The sequence below is a fragment of the Globicephala melas genome, chromosome X (genome assembly GCF_963455315.2).
Source record: "Globicephala melas chromosome X, mGloMel1.2, whole genome shotgun sequence".
Taxonomy (NCBI): Eukaryota; Metazoa; Chordata; class Mammalia; order Artiodactyla; family Delphinidae; genus Globicephala; species Globicephala melas.
The window spans coordinates 91096594-91118745 of record NC_083335.1 but is presented as its reverse complement, the minus strand read 5'-3'; the positions used below and the strand labels follow the sequence as shown (position 1 = coordinate 91118745).

Sequence of the window (22152 nt, the reverse complement as noted above, 5' to 3'; positions counted from 1 at the left end):
GTAGAGCCAGATAATAACTTGGAGAACATACTTTGTTGTATTGCTGTTAAACGAAATAATGGGACAAAGGCAACTTGGGAACCTAAAGACAGTGGTACTACTTCACAGCCATTCCTGTTTACTTTACAGGGAGAAACATTTTTGCTTTTCTAGTGATTATTCCACTCTGATACTGTGTCAACTGTTTTGATTACTCATTATCTTGCAGGCTTCAAGATATATGCCTGATATTTGTGTAATTAGAGCTATACAAAAAATTATCTGGGCATCAGGATGTGGGGCATTACAGCTAGTATTTAGCCCAAATGAAGAAATCACTAAAATTTATGAGAAGGTAAGAATTATCACAGAAATATATTACCTTTAAGAAAATGTTTAATTGTGCATGAGGCTGAATTATTATGTCTGCCATCTTAATATAAAACTGTCTTTTTCTACTTCTCACTAAAGTCAAGTATAATTATTTCATACTGAATTTGTTTTCTCCTATTCTCTTTATTCTTCTTTCATCATCTTTCTGTCCTATGTATTTTGGTTTAGGTAACTGTCAATTGTGATATCATGGCATTTAAGTATTTTTGACTCTTAAAGCATTCAAGAGTGTCAGCCAATTAGGTATCATCCTTGATCTTCCATTAGATTAATCAAATTATTTACAGAAGAGAGACTGTGTTTGACTCTTTGATTTTCTGTTACATATACCTGCCCCTGATAGCCACTGCTGCATATTTAGAAGGGGAAATTAAGTTATAGGAGCTTCCCTTTTATGGCCAACATAACCGTGATTTGCCTGGGATATATGTTGATGTCCTATACTGTTGGTTATTCACTCAGCTAATATTTGAACGCCTGTTCTTTTTCAGGCATGTACTATAAATATTACTTATTGATAACTTCAGTTTAGAATTTATTAGCTACCTACCCAAGTATATTTTAGGTCGTAAAACCTTCAGACCTTTCCTGAAGGGTTGTCTGAGACAATTGCTTTTGAATAAAATGGCACTATAGGTAAGCTATAATGGGACTAGTCAGAAGTTGGGTACTCTGACTGCAGTGCCAGAGTGGTTCTTGAGGAAGGAATGATTGTTGGTGCAGAAGTACACAACTTAGAAGGCCTCTAAGAGCTTGGGGGACAAAGAAGCAGGTAATATGCTCAGTGTGCTCCTTCAGCCATCCTTGGGACGTAGCAAAAGAATAGAATTAGACTTTTATCATCTGTTTATACTCATTTCCATGCTATTTCAAAGGGGCCTCAAGAGTTGTAGGTAAAGAAGCTGAGGCCCAGTGGTTTAAGTGACTAGGTAAGTTTTAAGCACTAACTTGAAGTTTGTATGAGATTTTTCTTAAATATATCTCTAGGTAATTTGTCCTTGACTATAATTTTACAGACCAATGCAGGCAGTGAGCCAGATTTGGAAGATGAACAGGTTTGCTGTGAAGCATTGGAGGTGATGACGTTATGTTTTGCCTTGATTCCGACAGCCTTAGATACTCTTAGTAAAGAAAAGGCTTGGCAGACATTCATTATTGATTTACTGTTGCACTGTCACAGCAAGTAAGTGTCTTTTTTAATTGTAAGAAATTTGACCTTATTTTTTTAAGCAGAAATGAATGAATTTATGTTGGCAGAATTTATCCCAGGAATCAAATATTTATTGTCTCTATAGCACACTAATGTTTAGGAAATTTTTATTTAACTGTGTTTTGCCTAGACCTGAATTTGTTTGGTCTTACTGTCTACAAAATGTGAACATTAATTCTCGAAGTAAAATTAATTTTTCTGTAATTCCAGAATTTAGTTTCACCTAAGAGGTGTGTGTTTTAGCCCATTTAAAAAATCTGGCTTACAAGATTTAAATTAAATAGGACATTTAGCTTCCTTTCTTAGATACCTAGGGCCAAGTGTTTTTTTTTAGTGAAGTTGTTAAGTCAATGTGGAATTCACAAGGCATGGTTATGGTAAGAACTTTTGCATTTTACACTGAGAATAAAGACCAATTATAAAGTCCTAGTTTTTCATTTTTAGAGCATTTATTCAATGACATTAATTTTGTTTTGGGCTTCTTTTTGTGCAAGTCAATCAAATTTGTAGAAAATTTAGGTTTTCCATCCTCTTATGTCAGTCTAAATCTTGACCTTCATAAGGTAACTTTTTAAACTTGAGCTCTAATCAGTATCACTGTTATATGTAATTAATCTATCTCGTGTACATTTTGCAAAAAGACACAGGAAATGTTCACTTTGTTTATTCTTTCACATTCCATTCAACAATGACAGAAATCACTGATGAAAAGTTAGTGTAAAGTCAGAATAAGCACTTTGCTGACATGAAGCCTAGTGGTAAAGTTTTTTTCTTTTTTGTTTGTTTGTTTGTTTTTTTTTAAGTGTACGTGGTGTGATGGAGTAGTAGGTTCAACTCACTCCAGGGCGTGCTGTAAAGTAATTTAGTGGTCTCCAGTGGGAATCTCTATTATTTTAGAAGTTCCTTGGTAATTTCCTTGAAGACATCTAGTTCAGCCTGTGTTCTTTGATGGGATCCCCCCCGCCCAAATAAGCTTGAGCTTGCTATCTCTTTGAGAAAACTTTATCATCGTCGGACAACTCTGTATGTTAAGAAAGATAAATAGGTTGAATAAGTCTGGAGGAGAGGAAAGATGATTAGCCATGAGTTTTGATGAAGTCAGACCTGGAGGTACAAATTTCTTAATCTATGCTGATTTTTTTAAATTTTAAACTAAATTAGGAACTTATGTCACTTTCTTTGCTACTAAATATCAAGGAACTTTGTTTAAAAAGTTTTCTGCCCTCTACTTTTATGAAAATCCCCATTATAGGAAGTTAGAACCATTTGACTCCTCTTCTTCCTGAAACTTGTGCACGATGAAGTAAAAAGTACCGTACACAGCACTTCTTCTCATGCCTCTGTTATCTTGTCTTTGACAACAAGGGGGGTCTTCTAAGGTTAAGATCTTTTTTGAGCTTTAGGTATCTGACTTTCTTCCCTAGTACTGACTCTCACCCTGCCCTGCAGTTTTAGTTATATATGTATATATTTATTTTTGGCTGCTTTGGTTCTTCGTTGCATGAGCAAGCTTCTCATCACGGTGGCTTCTCTTGTTGTGGAGCACGGGCTCTAGGCACGCGGGCTTCAGTAGTTGTGGCTCGTGGGCTCTAGAGCACAGGCTCAGTAGTTGGGGCGCACGGGCTTAGTTGCTCCGCGGCCTGTGGGATCTTCCCGGACCAGGGCTCGAACCCGTGTCCCCTGCATTGGTAGGCAGATTCTTAACCACTGCACCACCAGGGAAGCCCTGCCCTGCAGTTTTAAATCATCATATTATAAATATCAGAGTACCGGGCTTCGATACTTGCAGAGTATATCTTGCAAAATATGATCGTGTTGTTTTCCTGCTTAAAATCTTTCCATGTCTTCCCACTGTCTTTGAATTAAGTGTAAACATTTAAATTTGGTTTATAAGCACTCCACAATTTGGCTCTTGCTTCTACACACTCGAAAATTTCAACTTCAGGGCCATATTTTCCAGTAAGTTTTCTTTATCCCTAGAGGTCTCCCAGACCTCTGTTGCTATTAGAAGAGGTCTGCTTCCACATAACAACACTGATATTTTGTTGTAATTGCTCATAATTGGATTTGAATTCCTTTAAGTGGATTTTTTTTTTTTTTAAGCCTCCTCCAGCACCTGTTGCTTTATACTCTGCCTGTTTAACTCCTTTATGTTACCTTGATGATCCATGGAGGCATTTGAGTTTGCCACTCCTGGCATAGTGCTTTCAAGGCACAGCTGAGTATTCTGGTAGAAGAAGAGAAAGGGATAATGCAGAAAAGGAGATTAGTAGGCGTCGGTTTACAGAAAGCCTTTGATGCTGAGATCCAAGTAGTGTTAGATTTTAATATTGTAGGCAGTCTCACTGATGAATAATTTATCAAGTACCCATTATGCACCAGGCAGTGTTCTAGCTACTGGGAATATAGCAGTGAAAAAAAACAGACAAAATGTCAGCCTTCTTGGAGTCTGTACTAAAGGGGATGGGGAGTGGGAAGAGAAGACATATGGGAAAATATGTAGTATGTTATATTAATAAATACTATCAAGAGAAATAAATCAGGAATGGGGATGAGTGGGGAGGCAGGGTCATTGGAGTTCAGTTTTATGTAGGATAGTCAGAGAAGACTTCCCTGAAGTCTCTGGGGCTCTGAAAGAATGAGGTAGTGATCCATGCAGTTAATGGGGGAAGTGTGTTGGGTTTTTGGGTGGGGGTTTTTTGTTTTGTTTTTCATTTTAAATTGTATTTTTTATTTTGTTCAGCTTTATTGAGATATAATCAGCATATAACTGTGTAACTTTAAGGTGTACAAAGTGTTGATTTGATAGTCATATCTTGCAGTATGATTACCACCATAGCCTAAGGTTAGCTAACACCTCCATCATATTTCATTTTAAATTTTATTTCATTTTTTATATGAGAAATACATTTTGGTCATCTGAATGACCAAATATATATTTTTTTAATTTTTATTTTTTAATTGAGGTATATATAGCTGTTTTACAGTGTTTCAGGTGTACAGCACAGTGATTCAGTTATACATATTTTTTTTTCCAGATTCTTTTCAATCATAGATTATTATGAAATACTGTATTTCCTGTATTATATAGTAGGTCCTTGTTGTTCATCCATTTTATATGTAGTAGTCTGTTAATCCAAATTCCAACTTTATCCGCCTGCGCCCCCCCTCCCCCCCCCCCCCGCCCCGGGGGGAAGTGTGTTTTAAGCAGAAGAAACAACAGATGCAAATGTCCCAAGGCAGGAACATGCCTGACATGTAAAGAACAACATGGAGCCGAGTGTGGCTAGAACAGCAGAGGTGGGGGAGTTGTAGGAGGTGAGGCCAGAGAGGCAATAAGCAGCCTGTAAGGATTTTATAGATCATTGTAAAGACCTTAACTTTTACCCTAAGTGAGATGGGAATCCATTGGGGTTTGTTTTTTTTTTTTTTTGGTTTTTTTGCTGCGGCATGCGGGATCTTAGTTCCTTGACCAGGGATCAAACCTGTGTCCCCTGCATTGGGAGCACGGAGTCTTAACTACTCGACCACCAGGGAAGTCCCCCATTGGAGGGTTTTGAGCAGAAGAATGATATGCTCTGAGTTAACATTTTAAGTTTATTCTGGTTGCTTTGCAGGAAAGGCACTTAGACTATTTCATTAATCCAAATAAAAGATGAGAGAGTCTGGAAGTATGGCAATAGTAGAAGTGGTGAGAAATGATCAGATTTTGAGTATGTTGTGAAGATACAGGCAACAGGATTTTTTAGTAGATGTGTTTCTTTTGAAGCATTACCGAAGTCTGCGTGTGTGAGGGGAGGGTTCATCAGGAACTGACAAGCATCAACTCTTTATAGACCCTCACTCTATTTGGGCCGCATACCTTACTTTTTAAAAAATAAACTAGGGCAGTATGAATGACATATACCTCTGAAAATCTGGTAAAAGTTATGGACCTTCTCCCCAACAAAACCAAGTACTCCTGATGTCAGTTTATTTGAATTCCACCAAACTTAACCCACAAAGCTTCTAAAGGTCCCTATGGTTTATAGGACCATGTACAGGTTTCAGAAACCTAAAACATATCCAGGAGGGAGGCTAGTACACAGAATGTATACTGTCAAGTTCTTACATTGAACTAAAAATTTGTTTCTAAGCTGTCTATCAGCTAGCACATTGCCAGAAACAGTTATTCACCGAATGTAGTTTGTACGATAGACAAATGCTTCGTTAGCAGATACTTTTTGAGCATCTTCCATATGTCAGATGTTGTTCTAGGTTCTTCAACAAAGCAAAGCCCTGCCCTGAAAGAGCTTACTTTCTAATGGAGACAGACCTCCATCTTGTAAACAAACAGTATTTATACATCTGGTAACTGGTTCTTAGCACCTGTTATATGCCAGACATCATTTTTCATTCTGGAGGCACAGTAATAAACTAGATGATGTCTTTGCCCTCTTGGAGCATTTATTCTGGTGAGATCTGTATAGTATACATATTTTTTAAGAGACCCATGATGCTCAGGTAAAATTCCCAGTACTGTGACCAGAGACAAGTTTTTCCCATGGGTAATCATAGAATATTGTATAATACGGTGGTTCTCAACCTTTAGCACATGTTAGAATCACTTGAAGGCTTTATTAAAACGCAGGTTGCTGGGGCCTGAGAAATTGCATTTTTAACAAGTTCTCAGATGCTGCTGATCTGGGTAACATGCTTTGGGAATCACTAGTATAATATCAGGGACATCTGCAGCAACATCCTTATTGTGTAATTGTAACAGAATTTCTACAGAGTTGTTCGCTCCAGAGCACAATGGAATAATTCTATGGAATGCCCAAAAGATGCTTAAGGCTTACTGTACAACTCTTGTACCTAGAGGAACATTTCCAGCCTGTTCCAAGAAAGGGGTGTTAGAAGGTATCCCTTAAACTCTTCAGTGACGATTTGAGGTTTTAGTTCTTGACACACAGCCTAAGTTCATCTGTTAAACGTTGCTGCTTAAAGGGGTGTTACGTATTCTTGTATTTTTACTTTTAATTTACTTACCCCTTAACACCCCACCCCCACCCCGAGAGACAGCATTGGAATCTTTTTTTTTCTTTTTCTAAATGAAGATAATATATTAAATGTGAAACATTTTTATTTCAGAACTGTTCGCCAGGTGGCACAGGAGCAGTTCTTTTTAATGTGCACCAGATGTTGCATGGGACACAGGCCTTTACTCTTCTTCATTACTCTGCTCTTCACCGTTTTGGGGGTGAGACATTTTTTAATATACTTATCATTGTGATTCATTCTTGTACATGGAACAGTCAAGAATTCATGATTTTAGCTTGTATTAAAGTTGGAGCAGTCTATATTTATTTTAAAAATATTAGTAATTTCCCATCCTGTGTTAGTCTATTAACTCTAGTTAATTCTGGGTTTTTAAAAAGTGGATTCTGAACATGGACATGTAAATTCATATTATTCTACTTTATTGTTTCAGAGCACAGCCAGAGAGAGAGCTAAACATTCAGGCGACTACTTTATTCTTTTAAGGCACCTTCTTAATTATGCTTACAATAGTAATATTAATATACCCAATGCTGAAGTTCTTCTCAATAATGAAATTGATTGGCTTAAAAGAATTAGGGTAAGTTGCATTTAATACTGTGTTTATCGTCAATAAATAAGATATTTTATTAATAGTTTATAGTTTTGAGCATTTTGGTTAAATGAAAAACAACAAAGAGTAATAAAAGGACCAAAGAATATACTCTGTGTTGGTGGATATTACTAACTCATGATTCCCAGAATGAATGCGTAAGTAGTTTTGTCAAATGCCTTGCTTTAAGACTTGAGACACTGATATTCAGCTTCTTCCATTTTCAGATGGGCCCGTTTTGCAAATTTTCATTTTAAAAAGTATTCTTGGATTGTTTTCATCAAAAAATGAGTCTGATAGACTAGCACTTAATTTAACTTTTGATCTTAACACCTGATACTTTTTACTTAGAGTTGTACGAGAATTTATTTCTGAAGACATTGGTATCTTTTTTTTTTTTTTTTTTTGCGGTTCACGGGCCTCTCACTGTTGTGGCCTCTCCCGTTGTGGAGCACAGGCTCCGGACGCACAGGCCCAGTGGCCATGGCTCACGGGCCTAGCCGCTCTGCGGCATGTGGGATCTTCCCGGACCGGGGCATGAACCTGTGTCCTCTGCATCAGCAGGCGGACTCTCAACCACTGCGCCACCAGGGAAGCCCAGATTGGTATCTTCTGGCCTTCAGATTAGCATTTCTTCTAGTTTGTAAAGCCTACTTCTAGAAAGTTCTGAAGAGAAAAAATCTCTTAGAATGGAAAGGTTTGAAGGAATTGCCTCTGTCTAGCTCAGTCTTGTTCTGACATCTCACCGCCCTTTTGTAAGTTAGGCATTTGATATTTTTCTTTGGCAGGATGATGTTAAAAGAACAGGTGAAACGGGTGTTGAAGAGACAATCTTGGAAGGCCACCTTGGAGTAACAAAAGAGTTACTGGCCTTTCAAACCCCTGAGAAAAAATATCATATTGGTTGTGAAAAAGGAGGTGCTAATCTCATTAAGGTAATTTCTGTCGGCTTGGTCCTAAGCTATGTATCATTAACATTCTACATGTTCATTAGCAAATCTGTCTGGTTAATTTATGGTATCATGTCTTGGGTGTGTTTTCTTGATCATTTCTCTTTTCTACTTTTAAAGAATATAGAGGTAACAGTAACTTTTAAAATATCGTTTCTAAATTTTGTACATGAATAAAATTTCAGTACTGTGTGAAGTAAGCAAGCACTGTTTAATTTTTCTGTTTAGAAAATCTGAACTTTTTACTTCATCAGACTATTCAGAATGAGGCAGACTTCTATTATGTAAGACTGTGCATATTTACCATGTTTCTTTGATGAGTTTTTTCACATAACGTGGTAACTCGAGGAAACAAAAAGTATCATTTTAGGACATTTTTATTCAAGATGAGCTTTGGTATACATGTGATTAAAAGAGTAAATTTACTTAATGTGAATTTTTGTTAAGTGCTACAGTCAACTCATTCTTGATGAGTTTTTAACCTGAGAAATTGGGTTTGTTTGTTAATTGTAGTAAATAGTGTTTTGAAGTGGGATCTTTTTATTAGAAAATCTAAGTTTTCTGAAATGTAATGAAATCTTGAATTCTGACAATTAATTTAACATTATTTCCTTCCAAGAGACATTTCTTTCTTTAAAAAAAAATACATACGCATATAAAACTTTACATGTATTTTTATATAAATATGTATCATTGCTAATACATAATCCGTTTTTCACCTTTGTAGGAATTAATTGATGATTTCATCTTCCCTGCATCCAATGTTTACCTACGGTATATGAGAAATGGAGAACTGCCAGCTGAACAGGCTATTCCAGTCTGTAGTTCACCAGCTACCATTAATGCAGGCTTTGAGTTACTTGTAGCATTAGCTGTTGGCTGTGTGAGGAACCTCAAACAGATAGTAGATTCTTTGACTGAAATGTATTACATTGGCACAGCAATAACTAGTAAGTATTTTAAAATACAAAGTTCTGATGACAGTTCTCTAATGTGTTCAAATTCTGTTTTCCTTTTTTTTTTTTTTTTTTTTTTTTGTGGTACCAGTACACGGGCCTCTCACTGTTGTGGCCCTCTCCCGTTGCGGAGCACAGGCTCCGGACGCACAGGCTCAGCGGCCATGGCTCACGGGCCCAGCCGCTCCACGGCATGTGGGATCTTCCCGGACCAGGGCACAAACCTGTGTCCCCTGCATCGGCAGGAGGACTCTCAACCACTGCGCCACCAGGGAAGCCCTGTTTTCCTTCTAGTAAACATCTGCAACTCATGTTTTCCTTTCAGCAACTAGTATAATGTTTAAGACCATTACAAGCAATGAGTCTTAATGTAGAAAAGTTTTCAGATGTTTGTTAAATGTCTTCCTGTAAGTGGTACAAGTATTGAGCAACAAAATAAATTTCATTTCAGTCAAATCTGGACTGAAATCTAAACTCCAGAATAATAAACAGTCAAAATAAATTTCAGAGTTCAAACTTAAAAATTCAAATTACATGCATTGGAAAACCTTTCAGGCCCTCACTTTAGAAGCTCTTTAATGTTATTTTCATATGAGTTCTAAGAAAATCTGGTTTTAAAGAGAAGAATGTGAGAAGATAATATTTTAGTGCCCTTGGTCCTCAGCTAATGCTCACATGAAGCCCATGAAACAGACTGTAGACTGTAGATCTTACTGATATAGAACCGAAGCTCAAAAGGGATGAGGGCAATATAAAATGACTGAGACAGCAGAAATAAGAAAGCAGACCACAGTGGAGGCTCTTCTGTTTTAGGAGAAAACCATTTATCTACAAAGCTTAAGAATATAATTGATTATGGTAAGTTTTTAAGAACATGTCAAATTGTTTTTTGATATATTTTAGAATATACGGACTTTTTAACATTTTAGGAGATTCTGATTAAAGTTCTTAAAACGTTAGACAGTTTATTCTATCAAGTTTGTATATAGTAGGGTGGGGGGTTTTGTTTGTTTTTAAACAAATCCACAGTTTTATTTATTTAATTTTCATAAGTTTAAACCCTCAAGGGGGTACAGCAGCACACAGATTCTGGGGCCAGTGGCCTTAGCAGGAAGGTTGCTTTGGAATTTGACAGGAACCCAAGCCACTGTTTCCATGAGCACAAGTTACCTTTCCCCAGATTCTTCTGGTTTTGTTCAGTTTGCCACCAGGAGTCACTGTTGTTCTTTGCTTTGTACACATGAGCATGTCTCTTGCCCAAGTAGAATTCAGTTTCATCTTGGGCATAAACACCTTCAGTTTTAAGAAGAGGAACCCTCTGGTTTCACAGGACCCTGCTTATAGCCAGCAAAAATAGAGCCTTGGACCACAGCCTTCCAGACCTATTTGCTGTTTTAGAAGTCCTGTTCCCAGTGCTCCTCCACAGGCTCCAAGACGGCAGAAAGAGAAAGGCCGCTTGTTTTTAAGTAGTACATTTGTGTGGTAACAATTTCAACTACCAGAGAAGGATGTATTCTAAAACATTTTTCCTGCCCATTCCATTCCCCTGGTCCCCTTCAATAGCTGTAACCGTTATCTTCAGTTCATGTCTATCCTCCCAGAATCTCTGAGTATGCAAAATCCACATACAAAATCTTTTTTTGTTTGTTTAGTTTTTTAACCACAGATTGGTGTGGAGTGCACAGTGTTCTTCACTTTGTTTTCCCCTTAATATATCTGTGATCATTTCCTATCAACACATAAATATTTATCTAAATCCGTTTATTAGCTATATACCTTTCTACCTTTCAGTTCAATATACTATATAATTTATTTAATTGGTCTTATACGTGATGATGTTTACATTGTTTCCAGGTTTATACTAGGTAGAGGGATATAGGCAGTGATTTACAGTTCTCACAGAACTCAAATCCACTATCTCGTTTGCTCCTCAAAATAACATGGTGATTATAGGCAAAGCACGTCTTACTACATTTATTAAGAAGGAAACAGAGGCTTGCCTGAAGATGAAAGAGTTGGTAAGCATCAGAACCTGGATGTGAACCCAGGTGATATCTTAGGATTATTTAAAACTTAGTAAGCTATCATATGTTGATATATTTGTATAACATTTCATGCCAGAAGGAGTTTGAAGGCACTTGAAAAAAACATATAAAAGTAGAAGAAGTTACAGTTCATAATGACTAAATTATAATAAAGTTAAAAGTAAAGTTAACATGTAGAAATTGGCCTTGTATCATCTTGTGAGACTGCCATAGAAGCAACATTAGATAAAGCATGGGTTCATAGATGGTGGGGTAAGAATCTATATAGTGGTATGTGTTGCTGTGTATCTTCAATTTGTTGAGGGTGAAATGCATACCTAGAGCACTATTTCAGGTGGCTATAGGAGTAGTGGAATTGTTGGTAATGTTAATTTATCAGCTTAATAAAGTCTAAAGTGGGCAAAATGTTTTTATTTGTGCTGCAAGAATCTTTTGTCTTCTCTCAGCTTGTGAAGCACTTACTGAGTGGGAATATCTGCCACCTGTTGGACCCCGCCCACCAAAAGGATTTGTGGGGCTGAAAAACGCTGGGGCTACTTGTTATATGAATTCTGTGATTCAGCAACTCTACATGATTCCGTCCATTAGGAATGGTATTCTCGCAATTGAAGGCACAGGTAGCGATGTAGATGATGATATGTCTGGGGATGAGAAGCAGGACAACGAGGTAAATTTTATTTAGCATTTTTGTTTTCTGTGTTTGAAGTTCTGATACGAGATACTGTTGTTCTCTCTTAGAAAGCGTTAGACTTTTCACTGGACCTGTTGGCAAATATTTGAAAATAAAGCTAGAATCTCCTGGCACAGACTGCTACCTCGACATAGTGCTCACTACCTAACAGACTTGCAACTACAGTTAATGTTTATGATAGTTTATACGTTTTAACACAACAGTTAATGTACTCACTTTTGGGGGTTTGGTATAATTTAGAGTTTGTATAATGATAAGAATCTTCATTTTTAGTAATAGTCTAAATTATATTTTTACTTTTCTATTTGATATTTTAATTATGTATCTCCATTTATTTATGCCAAGATATGTGCTATGCCAGTTTCATTGTCTGTGTTTACTTTTAGATTACTTTTGCATTTCTCCCAGATCATAACTATTTTTGCTTAGGAAACAAACTTCTACTTGTGACAAAATTTAGGCTCCTACCAAGTATCCAATGCAGAATAAAGCTGTGAAAAAATTAGGTTGTAGTGGTGGATCAGAGTTGACATAACTATGGCATCGTTCTTTAAAGAAGAGACTATGGCCAGACTTAAGCTGTGGTCATGTTTGTGTCCACGCTGTATTTCTTTGTTTTTATTTGACCTTTTCCTACTCATGGTGTTGTGTTGGTGAGAGCTGAAGAGAGAAGCCAGAGCATGCTCTGATTGTAGTAAATATCTTAAATGGTTCTTTTCTCATTCCCTCTCTTCAGTCACCGAACTATTTGCTCTGAGGTAGTTTATCACTTACAGGGAGGGCTTCTGAAACATACACTAGACCCCAACTCTTCCCTAGGTCTGCTGAACTGCATCATCCAGGGTTTGGGGTCTGAGCATTATTACTTTTTTAAGAAGTTTCATAGGCATTGCTCACACCATATACCTGGTTAAGAACCACTGCTCTGGGTGAAAATTGGAGTTCAGATTCTAGTTCTGTGATTCATCACATCTCTAGGTTGTTGAGTTAAGCACAGTAGAGATAGCTAATTGTACCAGCAGACAAAGTATGATACAGTTCAAATAAGGTATCTCAACTTTGCTCTCATGGTACCCTCTGCTCTGTGTTGTCTCAGCACCCCATTGCACTGTTTTTTGCCTGTGTGCTTTTTTCCTTCCCTAGACTAAGTTTCTCGTGGGCAGGGACTGGACATTGTCTATTTCTACATCCGCGTCCCACACAGAGTTCTGCAGCCACCATTCTCTTTCCATCTCTATAAATTTGACTATTCTAGGTACCTCATATAAGTGGAATCATACCGTATTTGTTTTTTTGTGACTGGCTTGTTTGATTTAACGTAACGACCATTTCATAGCATGTGTCAGAATTTCCTTTCTTTTAAAGGCTGAATAACATTCCTTTGAATGTATATACCACATTTTGTTTATCCATTTATTCATCAGTGGACATTTGGGTTGCTTCCACCTTTTTGTGGGCGGTGGTGCACACGGCGTGGCCTGCGGGATCTTAGTTCCCGACCAGAGATCGAACCCGCTTCCCTTGCATTGGGAGCATGGAGTCTCAACCACTGGACCGCCAGGGAAGTCCCTGATTCCACCTTTTGGTGGAATTCAAAATTGTGAATAATGCTGCTCTGAACATGGGTGTACAAATATCTCTTCAGGACCTTTCTTGCAGTTCTTTTGGGTGTTTTACCCAGAAGTGGAATTGCTGGATCATTTTATAGTTTTATTTTTAATTTTTTTTAGGAACTGTTTTCTACAGTGGCTGCACCATTTTACATTTCCCACCAACAGTGTGCAAGGGTTCCAATTTCTTTGCACAGAACTTTTTCATTTTCACGAGGTCCAGTATGTCTCTGTTCTTTCGTTGCCTGTGCATTTGGTGTCATATCCGATAAATCATTGTCAAATCCAGTGTCGTGAAGTTTTTGCTCTATGTTTTAGGAGTTTCATAGTTTTAGCTCTTACATTCAAATCTTTGATCTGTATTGAGTAAATTTTTGTGTATAGTGTTAGGGAAAAGTCCAACCTTATTCCTTTGCATATGGATATCTAGTTTTTCCAACTAATCTTAATATGTATATTGTATTGAATGTTTACAAGTCTGAGCACTCTATATACATTGTCTCATATAATTCTCACAACAGCTACATGAAGAATGTGTTAACCCATTTACACATGAGGCACTTAATTGCTCAAAGTTACTTAGCTTATAAGTAGCAAAGCCTGCATTTGTATCCAGTTCAGTCTAAGTTAATCACTCTACTGTATTTTGCTATATTACCTACCTCTACGATACTTAGTGAGGGTTATTCCTTTATGACAACTCTTATGTGAAAGGGGTGGGGATATAAACACTGATACTGTAAACTAAAATTTATAAATTGAAAGTTAAGTGCTTTGGAAATAAATAGAAGTACAGGTGATTTGTTCACTAATCGTATAGCATTTGTCTCAACATATTTTTACTATACTTTGAAGTTAGGTTAGCTCATTAATGATAACTTTTGGTTTCTAGAGCAATGTTGATCCCAGAGATGATGTATTTGGATACCCTCAACAGTTTGAAGAGAAACCAGCATTAAGTAAAACAGAAGATAGGAAAGAGTACAATATTGGTGTTCTAAGACACCTTCAAGTCATCTTTGGTCATTTAGCTGCTTCTCGACTACAGTACTATGTGCCCAGAGGATTTTGGAAACAGTTCAGGTAAACTATGGATGAATAGTAATTGGGATACTGCTTAAACCTTTATGACTATCTCATGACACTAACATTAAACTTATAAAACCTATACTGGAAGGCACTTTTATGTTTAGTATTTAAGCAGTAGTAATAATCAAACTTTACTTCGTAGTTAGGTTTGTTTTCTCATTGTCCCCAAAGGAGGTAGAAAGTGTCATAGTAAGAGGCAGCATTCTTTAGTCTCTTCAGATGTTAATAATTTTTTATTTTGAAAGCTTCTGATATTTACATAAGTAGGGAGAAGAGTATAAACTCTTATGTATTCATCACTCAACTTCAACAGTTGTCAAGTCATGGCCAATCTTATTTAATCTACACTGCCATCTACTTTTTAGATTGTTTTGAAGCAAATACATAATTTCATCCATAAATGTGTCAGTGTGTATCTCTAACGTCTTTTTTATAACATGACCATAATACTATTACCATGTCTTATAAAAATTCCTTAATATCCTTGTCAATGTCTGATTTTACCCAATTACCTCATAACTTTTTTACTATAAATTTTTTGAAATCATGATCCAAGTGAAGTCCGTATGCTGCAGATGTTGACATGACTCTTTAGTCTCTTCTAATCTTTTTTCACCCTTGTAGTTATTTGTTGGGGAGAAAAAAAAAGGTAGTTAGCTCTGTAAATTTTCCCATCTGGATTTTATTGATGGGATCCTTGTGGTGGTTTCTGTTTTCCTCAGTCCCCTGTATGTCATATAAATAGGTAGTGAGATCTAGAGGCTTGATCAAATTCAGGTGTGATTTTTCTTTTTTTTGGAGCAGATAGACAAGACTTGCTTCATAGGTGATAACGATGACCTCAGTGAGAAGTACATAATGTCTGTCTGTCTCTGTCTTATAACAGCCATTGATCATCATTGCCTAAATGCAGCATTTCATGAGGATTACAAAATGGCAACATTCTAATTTTATCATTCTTCCATTTTTTAGCTAGAGGAGATCTATAAAGGAAAACTTCCCCATAGCAACTCTTTGGCTATTCTAATGTACAATTTTATAGGAAAGGTGCTTGATAAATACATTGGGTTTTGTTGTTGTTAATTTTTTAAAAATCTTCGATTATGTCTTGATCTTATTTCTCTGGCTTCATTTATTTCATTTGTTTTTTTTTATCATCACCTATCATGTCGTGCACTGTGCTAAAATACTGTAGCACAACCACATATCTGTACTGTGTATGAGAATGCTATAATCCTTCATAGCATTGGGTTTTTTAAATACTACTACTTTTTTTTTTTTTTTTTCCTGTTTTTTGGCCACACTGCACGCTTGTGGGATCTTAGTTCCCCAACCAGGGATTGAACCTGAGCCCTTTGCAGTGAAAGCACAGAGTCCTAACCACTGGACCACCAGGAGATTCCCTTAAATAATACTCCTTAGAATCCCTTCAAGGTATCTCCCAGACAGCTGAGAGCAGGGGAAGCAAAGGGTCACCTGACACTGCCGCTCTTGTCCACCTTCCCTGCTTCAATCAGAGCAGCTCCCCTTTTGCCTACAAGGATACTACTTAGATTTCTTTTGAAACCACTGCTTTATAATACAATGACTCACCGTATAAATTCCTCTAACTAGGCCCCCTACTTAATCCATACTTATTGGCTTGCATGCACCACCCTCCTTCCCAGCTCTGCTTTTGCTCTTTTGGTCCCATCACCTCTCAGCACCTCTCATCTTCCTTTCTGACTATTCCCGTTCTCATTCTTTCTCTAGCTTGTCTCGTCTCTGCCATAAGGCTTTTAGCATTTCTGTTCTTCCTCTTCCAGATTACTCTCAAGCTTTTTGAGCTTTTGTCTTAAAATTTGTCATTCAGTTATAGTTATTGCTTATCTTATAGTGCCCTTGCATTTTTGACTTCTCAATTAATTACTCCCTATGCTAGTGGAGCTCACAGTTTGTCTAGACTAGCACTTTTGGATTATCCACACTTTAGACACATAATATACTCTATACATAGTATACTCTAGATATATATGTGGGTTAGTTAACCACATTTCCCACCCCCGATTTTTTATATTGAAGAATTTCAAACCAACAGAAAAGGTAAAGTAGTATAATAATCACCTTTATGATATATACTCTTTACCCAGATTTACCAGTTGTTAACATTTTGCCATATTTGCTTATGTGTATACTTGGGTTTTGGTTTTTGTTTGTTTTTTCTAAACGAGTTGATAGTTGCAAATATGACACTTTAACTCCCCTGCATGCTTCAAAATGTATCCTCTAAGAATAAGGACATTTTCCTATGTAATGTTTAATACAGTTATCACATGCATGAAATTTAATATTTAGTAACGCCTGATATTCAGCAATATGTATTTCCATTTCCCCAAAATATTCTTTCTTTTTTTTTTTTTTTTCCAATTCCAGACTGGTATCCTAGAAGGAATCACAAGAATTTGGTTGTTACCTCTTTAGTCTTCTCTAAAATAATCTCCCTAACTTGTCATGACCTTTATGGTACTTCCTTGATTTGTATGATTATTTCCCCATGATTAGATTCAGGTTAAACTTTTTGGCAAGAAAACTACATAGGTGATGTTATTATATGCTTCTCATTGCATTCAGAGGCACATGGTATCAGTTTATCTGATTATTGGTGATGTTAGCTTTGATCCCTTGGTGTCTTAACAAATCTCTCCATTGTAAAATAGCTTTTAACAAGTGATATATTTGATTTCTAACTCGCTATATGCAAATTTAACAGCTGAAATATAATTAGGGTGAGATTATTTGCTACATAGTAAAAGTGTTACAAAGGAATTTATTAAAAGACAGTTCCTCTTGCATACTTAAAATAAATTTGTCGTCTCTGTTGCTTGAATGAATTCACTTATATTCTCAATGTATATTACGCTATAAATACAAAATTAGATGTCATAGTTTCCAGCAGTGCCTAGGTTTTATTAGTATCACTTCTCATTTTATCATTCACATAATTGATATTTTCTTTTCTCAGGATTGATTTACCTAATTTAAATCCTCAGATTATTCAAAAGAGATGAACTGTAAAACAAGTCAAACCTTTCTCTTTTCGATCAGAAAAGTCAATTTAATTAAGAGTAAATATTATCTTTGCACTGTATCTGTAACCCAAAATTTAAGCAAAATGAAAGAAATGAAGTAGTAATTATCTGCGTAAGAGTGAGATCAGCCACCCACTTTTAACAGCGTCTTCAGTTGGATTCAAAATGCATGCTTATACTATATTACCTACAGAAACCATCCTTCCTGGAGCTATACTGTGCATCCAGCCACACCAGTAGTTTCATGGTATTTCTTCCCCACTGAAGTACCACTTTTACTATGAATCTCACTTTCTTCCCCACAGCAATCGATACATAAATGGCATTTGTTTTTTTCTACTTCCTGTAGTTGAGGAATAAAATCTCAGTTTTTGTGGTGTCATTTGTGGTTGTATTGCTTTTTTCCTGAAAAATATATTGTATATATTGTTTTGGGAGTGTCGCACATTACATATTTTACTCCATTCATTTCTTAGGCTTTGGGGTGAGCCTGTTAATCTTCGTGAACAACATGATGCTTTAGAATTTTTTAATTCATTGGTGGATAGTTTAGATGAAGCTTTGAAAGCCTTAGGACACCCAGCTATGCTAAGTAAAGTTTTAGGAGGTTCCTTTGCTGATCAGAAGATTTGCCAAGGCTGCCCACATAGGTAAGTGCTAACTTCATACTTAAAGTGTATGTTGTACTGTTTATTTTTACTATTAGTTATGTACAAAAGTGAAGTACGCTACCGATTACTAAATACCTGAGGCTGGATGAATTACATATTGCGCATACCTTACTACTGTGGGGGGGTTTTGTTTGTTTTCTCATTTTATTACAGTGAAGTTTAAGTACAGAAAAGTCTCATGAACTTTATGGGTCTGTTTGTTTTTGTCAAATAATATTTGGTTCCTTTAACTACACCTAAGCTCTTACTATTTCATACTCTTACATGTTCTTATGTATGATCATGCCTAAGAAAATAAAATGGCATTTTGCATAGCTACAGGTATTACTTATGAATTTGCCCTTTATCTTAGAATTAAAATAGTTACAATATTGTAAATATGTTAAGTTTAGAAGATAACAGGCATGGAGCACTATTTCCTATACAAATGAAATGCTGACTTTTTGAAAATAGCATTGATTACTGTCATTGTCTTTAAGGTATGTTTCCCACACAAAATCTTTATAGCAAAATTGACTAAACAAGTTGGGTTTCGGTTTTTTTTGGTTTTTGGTTTTCTTAAAGGGGAAGTTGATTAAAGGCTCTTATTGAAAATAGTTAAATAACTATTAAAGTTCATTACTGATAGATACACGTTTATGCCTATTGTATGGAAGTTTTACTTTGGAACTTCTCTTGTATGTTGTCAATTAATGTTGGTTTGAAATCCCTTCTCACCAGACAATCACAGTAGGATAGTATCTTCTGCAAGTCTAAACAGCATTATATACAGTCATAGGTTGTGTGTGTATGTGCTTTATTTTTGAACACAGGGAAAATGATTGAGGGAGTGCTAATACTATATGTAAATGCTAAACTACTCTTTCTGGATAAGGCCATAAAATTGTTTGCATAGACTGGGCAACTTTTTTTTTTTTAATGTCTTTATTGGAGTATAATTGCTTTACAATGGTGTGTTAGTTTCTGCTGTATAACAAAGTAAATCAGCTATACGTATACATATATCCCCATATCCCCTCCCTCTTGCGTCTCCCTCCCACCTTCCCTATCCCACCCCCCTAGGTGGTCACAAAGCACGGAGCTGATCTCCCTGTGCTATGCGGCTGCTTCCCACTAGCTATCTGTTTTACATTTGGTAGTGTATATATGTCCATGCCACTCTCACTTCGTCCCAGCTTACCCTTCCGCCTCCCCGTGTCCTCAAGTCCATTCTCTAGTAGGTCTGTGTCTTTATTCCTGTCTTGAGACTGGGCAACTTTTGATCCTTTTGAAAGACCTTGTGCATTAGGTGGACAATAAAATTGTTATTTTCACCTCCTGTTTTTAATTACTGATAAAAATTAAATTTTCTGGTCATCTGTTCTGGTCAGTTTTTCTTGGTTTGTTTTAGACAGTTTTCAAAATTATTTGGAAATTATTGATTTCCTTTGCCAAGTGAAAATGTCCAGAGAGCATGATCTTAAGTAAAATCCCTAAAGTTCAAATACCTATTCCACAACTAAATTAGTCTTGTTATATGCTGGAAGGTTACATAAAGGGTCCTGAGACAATCTGTTTTAGGGTATTTACTTATCAAGAGCAGGGGTTAACAAACTATGGACCATAGGTCAAATCCAGCCCTGCATCTGTTTTTGTAAAGTTTTATTGGAACATACCCACTCCTTTACTTACTGTCTGACCGCTTTCACTATAACAGCAGAGTTGAGTAGTTGCCATAGGGACCTCATGGCCCCAAAAAGCCTGTAATATTTACTATCTGGCCTTTTACAGAAAAACTTTGCTGACTTCTCAGCTTCAAATGTCCTAGTTTTTAACTGGAATCATAAAATCTAATTTCTCTTTTCTCTTCTATGGGCTGTTCCCCAGTTATAGTAACAGTTTGCTTAATACTTCATATTCCATTCATGTCACTTATAAATGCCTTTATTTGTGTACCTTTTTCCCCTAACTAAATTGAAAAGCCCTAAATATGAGGAACTGTCTTAAACATTGACTATCCCACAGGGCTTTAAACATGGTAGGCACTCAGTGTATTTGTTGAGTGAATGAATTTAATGGTTGAGAATGAATTCCTCACATCCCATGTTCTAAATGCATGAATATGTCTCACCAGAAATCTGAAAATTCCTTTGGTAGAAAATTGCCACAAGGTGGGATTGTGGCTCCTATTCAGATTGCTTATCTCGTATTCATTTGTGTGTTTAAACTTGTGCTTTAGTAAGGTTTCCATTACAGAAGAGGAGAAACATTTAAAAATTCAGCTCATTAATAGATCTAAACAGATGATGGTGGAAGCAGCATGGTAGACTATAAAGAGATTGAGCTGTGAAACCAGACAGACCTAGCTTGAAAACACCATTTCACCTAGTAATCTTGACCAAATTCACATTCTGAATCCCACTTCCCTCATTTCTGACGTGGAGATGGTGATAGAGAAATATTTGTCATGAAGACAAAGCACCTGTTGTATGTAGTGTGTAAACAACCTAATGTATGCCCAGCAGAGGATAAGTGACCCATAAATGGTAACTCATTTATTTATTGGTAACATTTTATGACTTAATGGGTTTTGTGTTATGTTATAAAAATTGCAAAAGTAGTTTTCATTGAGTCCATAACTAAATAAGATGTTTAGAAAACTAAGGAATAAATTCTCTGATCATTTCTTAAATAATATCTTTAGATACGAGTGTGAAGAATCTTTTACGACTTTGAATGTAGACATTAGAAATCACCAAAATCTTCTTGATTCTTTGGAACAATATGTCAAAGGAGATTTATTAGAAGGTGCAAATGCTTATCATTGTGAAAAATGCAATAAAAAGGTATGAATTGCCCAGTTCTGTTTAAAATAATTATGATTACATTTAATGGGTTTGGAAGAATGGTTGTTTTTGTTTGTTCTCAAAATTCACCCTCTTTATTCCCTACCCTGCTTTGTTATAGTGGTAACAGAGAGGTAGTTAAGACAACTGACTTAAAGGTCTGTCAGGTAAAGATGATTGAGAGAAAGGTCTGTCAGGTAAAGGCAATTGAGAGAAAATAGTGCCAGAAGGGCTAGGGAAAACAGGTAAAGATAAGAGTGAATCACTTTAGAGGTCATAGTAGCTTAATATCAGTCTCTTGTCTGAGTTACACAGGCACTTTTCATCCATATTCAACCAACCTGCCCTTGAACTCCTCGAAGCTACAGAGCTCATAGAGGAAAACACTTCTCTCATGTCCAGAGTTGCTACCCAAGACCAAGAAGTTTGCTGAAGCCAAACCGTTAATTACTTTAGCCACAAAAGATTTCTTCTACCACCTGTGTTTTTTAAACCACTTGGATCAGATTTTTAGACTTACTTGATTGGTTTTTGCCTGTGGGCATTTAACAGTTCTTTAGGAGAGACAATTTACGCATACATATGGTAAATAATGTGTATCTTTCTGGGCTCCCAAGCCCTCTCACCTGTAAGTCACCTGTATTGTTTTGACCTTACATACCACTTAGAGAGGTATTAAAATCTAGAGGTTGAGATCATGAGCTGTAAAGCCATACTCCCTGCCGCTCACAGCTCTAAGACTTGAGGCAAGTTATCTCTTACTACTCCTAATTCTCATCCTTAAGTTTCAGGGTTGGGAGCGTTGGGAGGATTAAACATGTTACTACTTGGACAGCACTTAGCATCATATAACTTGGTACCTAATTGCCCAATAAATATTAGCTGCTACTATTATATTTCTGTAGTTTGCTCACAGCAAACTTCATTAAAATAACAGTAAATATCAAACAAGTAATAATGGTTAGATAGCACTTCCAATATAGAAATCAGACAGCGAATAATGTCTATATCACTAATTTTTGCAAGTTGTAGCAAA

The 22152-nt window shown here is 36.5% G+C and overlaps 1 protein-coding gene and 1 pseudogene across 2 annotated transcripts in view; one reads left to right on the top strand and one right to left on the bottom strand.

Annotated features, from left to right (window-relative positions):
- USP9X (ubiquitin specific peptidase 9 X-linked) overlaps positions 1 to 22152 on the top strand; it is a 126982-nt gene that overhangs the window by 86872 nt on the left and 17958 nt on the right. For both annotated transcript variants that reach the window (XM_030834942.2, XM_030834941.2), the window contains exons 25-34: positions 209 to 334; positions 1389 to 1555; positions 6713 to 6821; positions 7053 to 7199; positions 8000 to 8146; positions 8889 to 9111; positions 11609 to 11829; positions 14356 to 14546; positions 18097 to 18270; positions 20975 to 21116. In XM_030834942.2, coding sequence (XP_030690802.1) covers positions 209 to 334; positions 1389 to 1555; positions 6713 to 6821; positions 7053 to 7199; positions 8000 to 8146; positions 8889 to 9111; positions 11609 to 11829; positions 14356 to 14546; positions 18097 to 18270; positions 20975 to 21116 — 1647 coding nt within the window. The remainder of the gene's footprint in view (positions 1 to 208; positions 335 to 1388; positions 1556 to 6712; positions 6822 to 7052; positions 7200 to 7999; positions 8147 to 8888; positions 9112 to 11608; positions 11830 to 14355; positions 14547 to 18096; positions 18271 to 20974; positions 21117 to 22152) is intronic.
- LOC115841216 (large ribosomal subunit protein eL33 pseudogene) lies at positions 10164 to 11295 on the bottom strand (annotated as a pseudogene).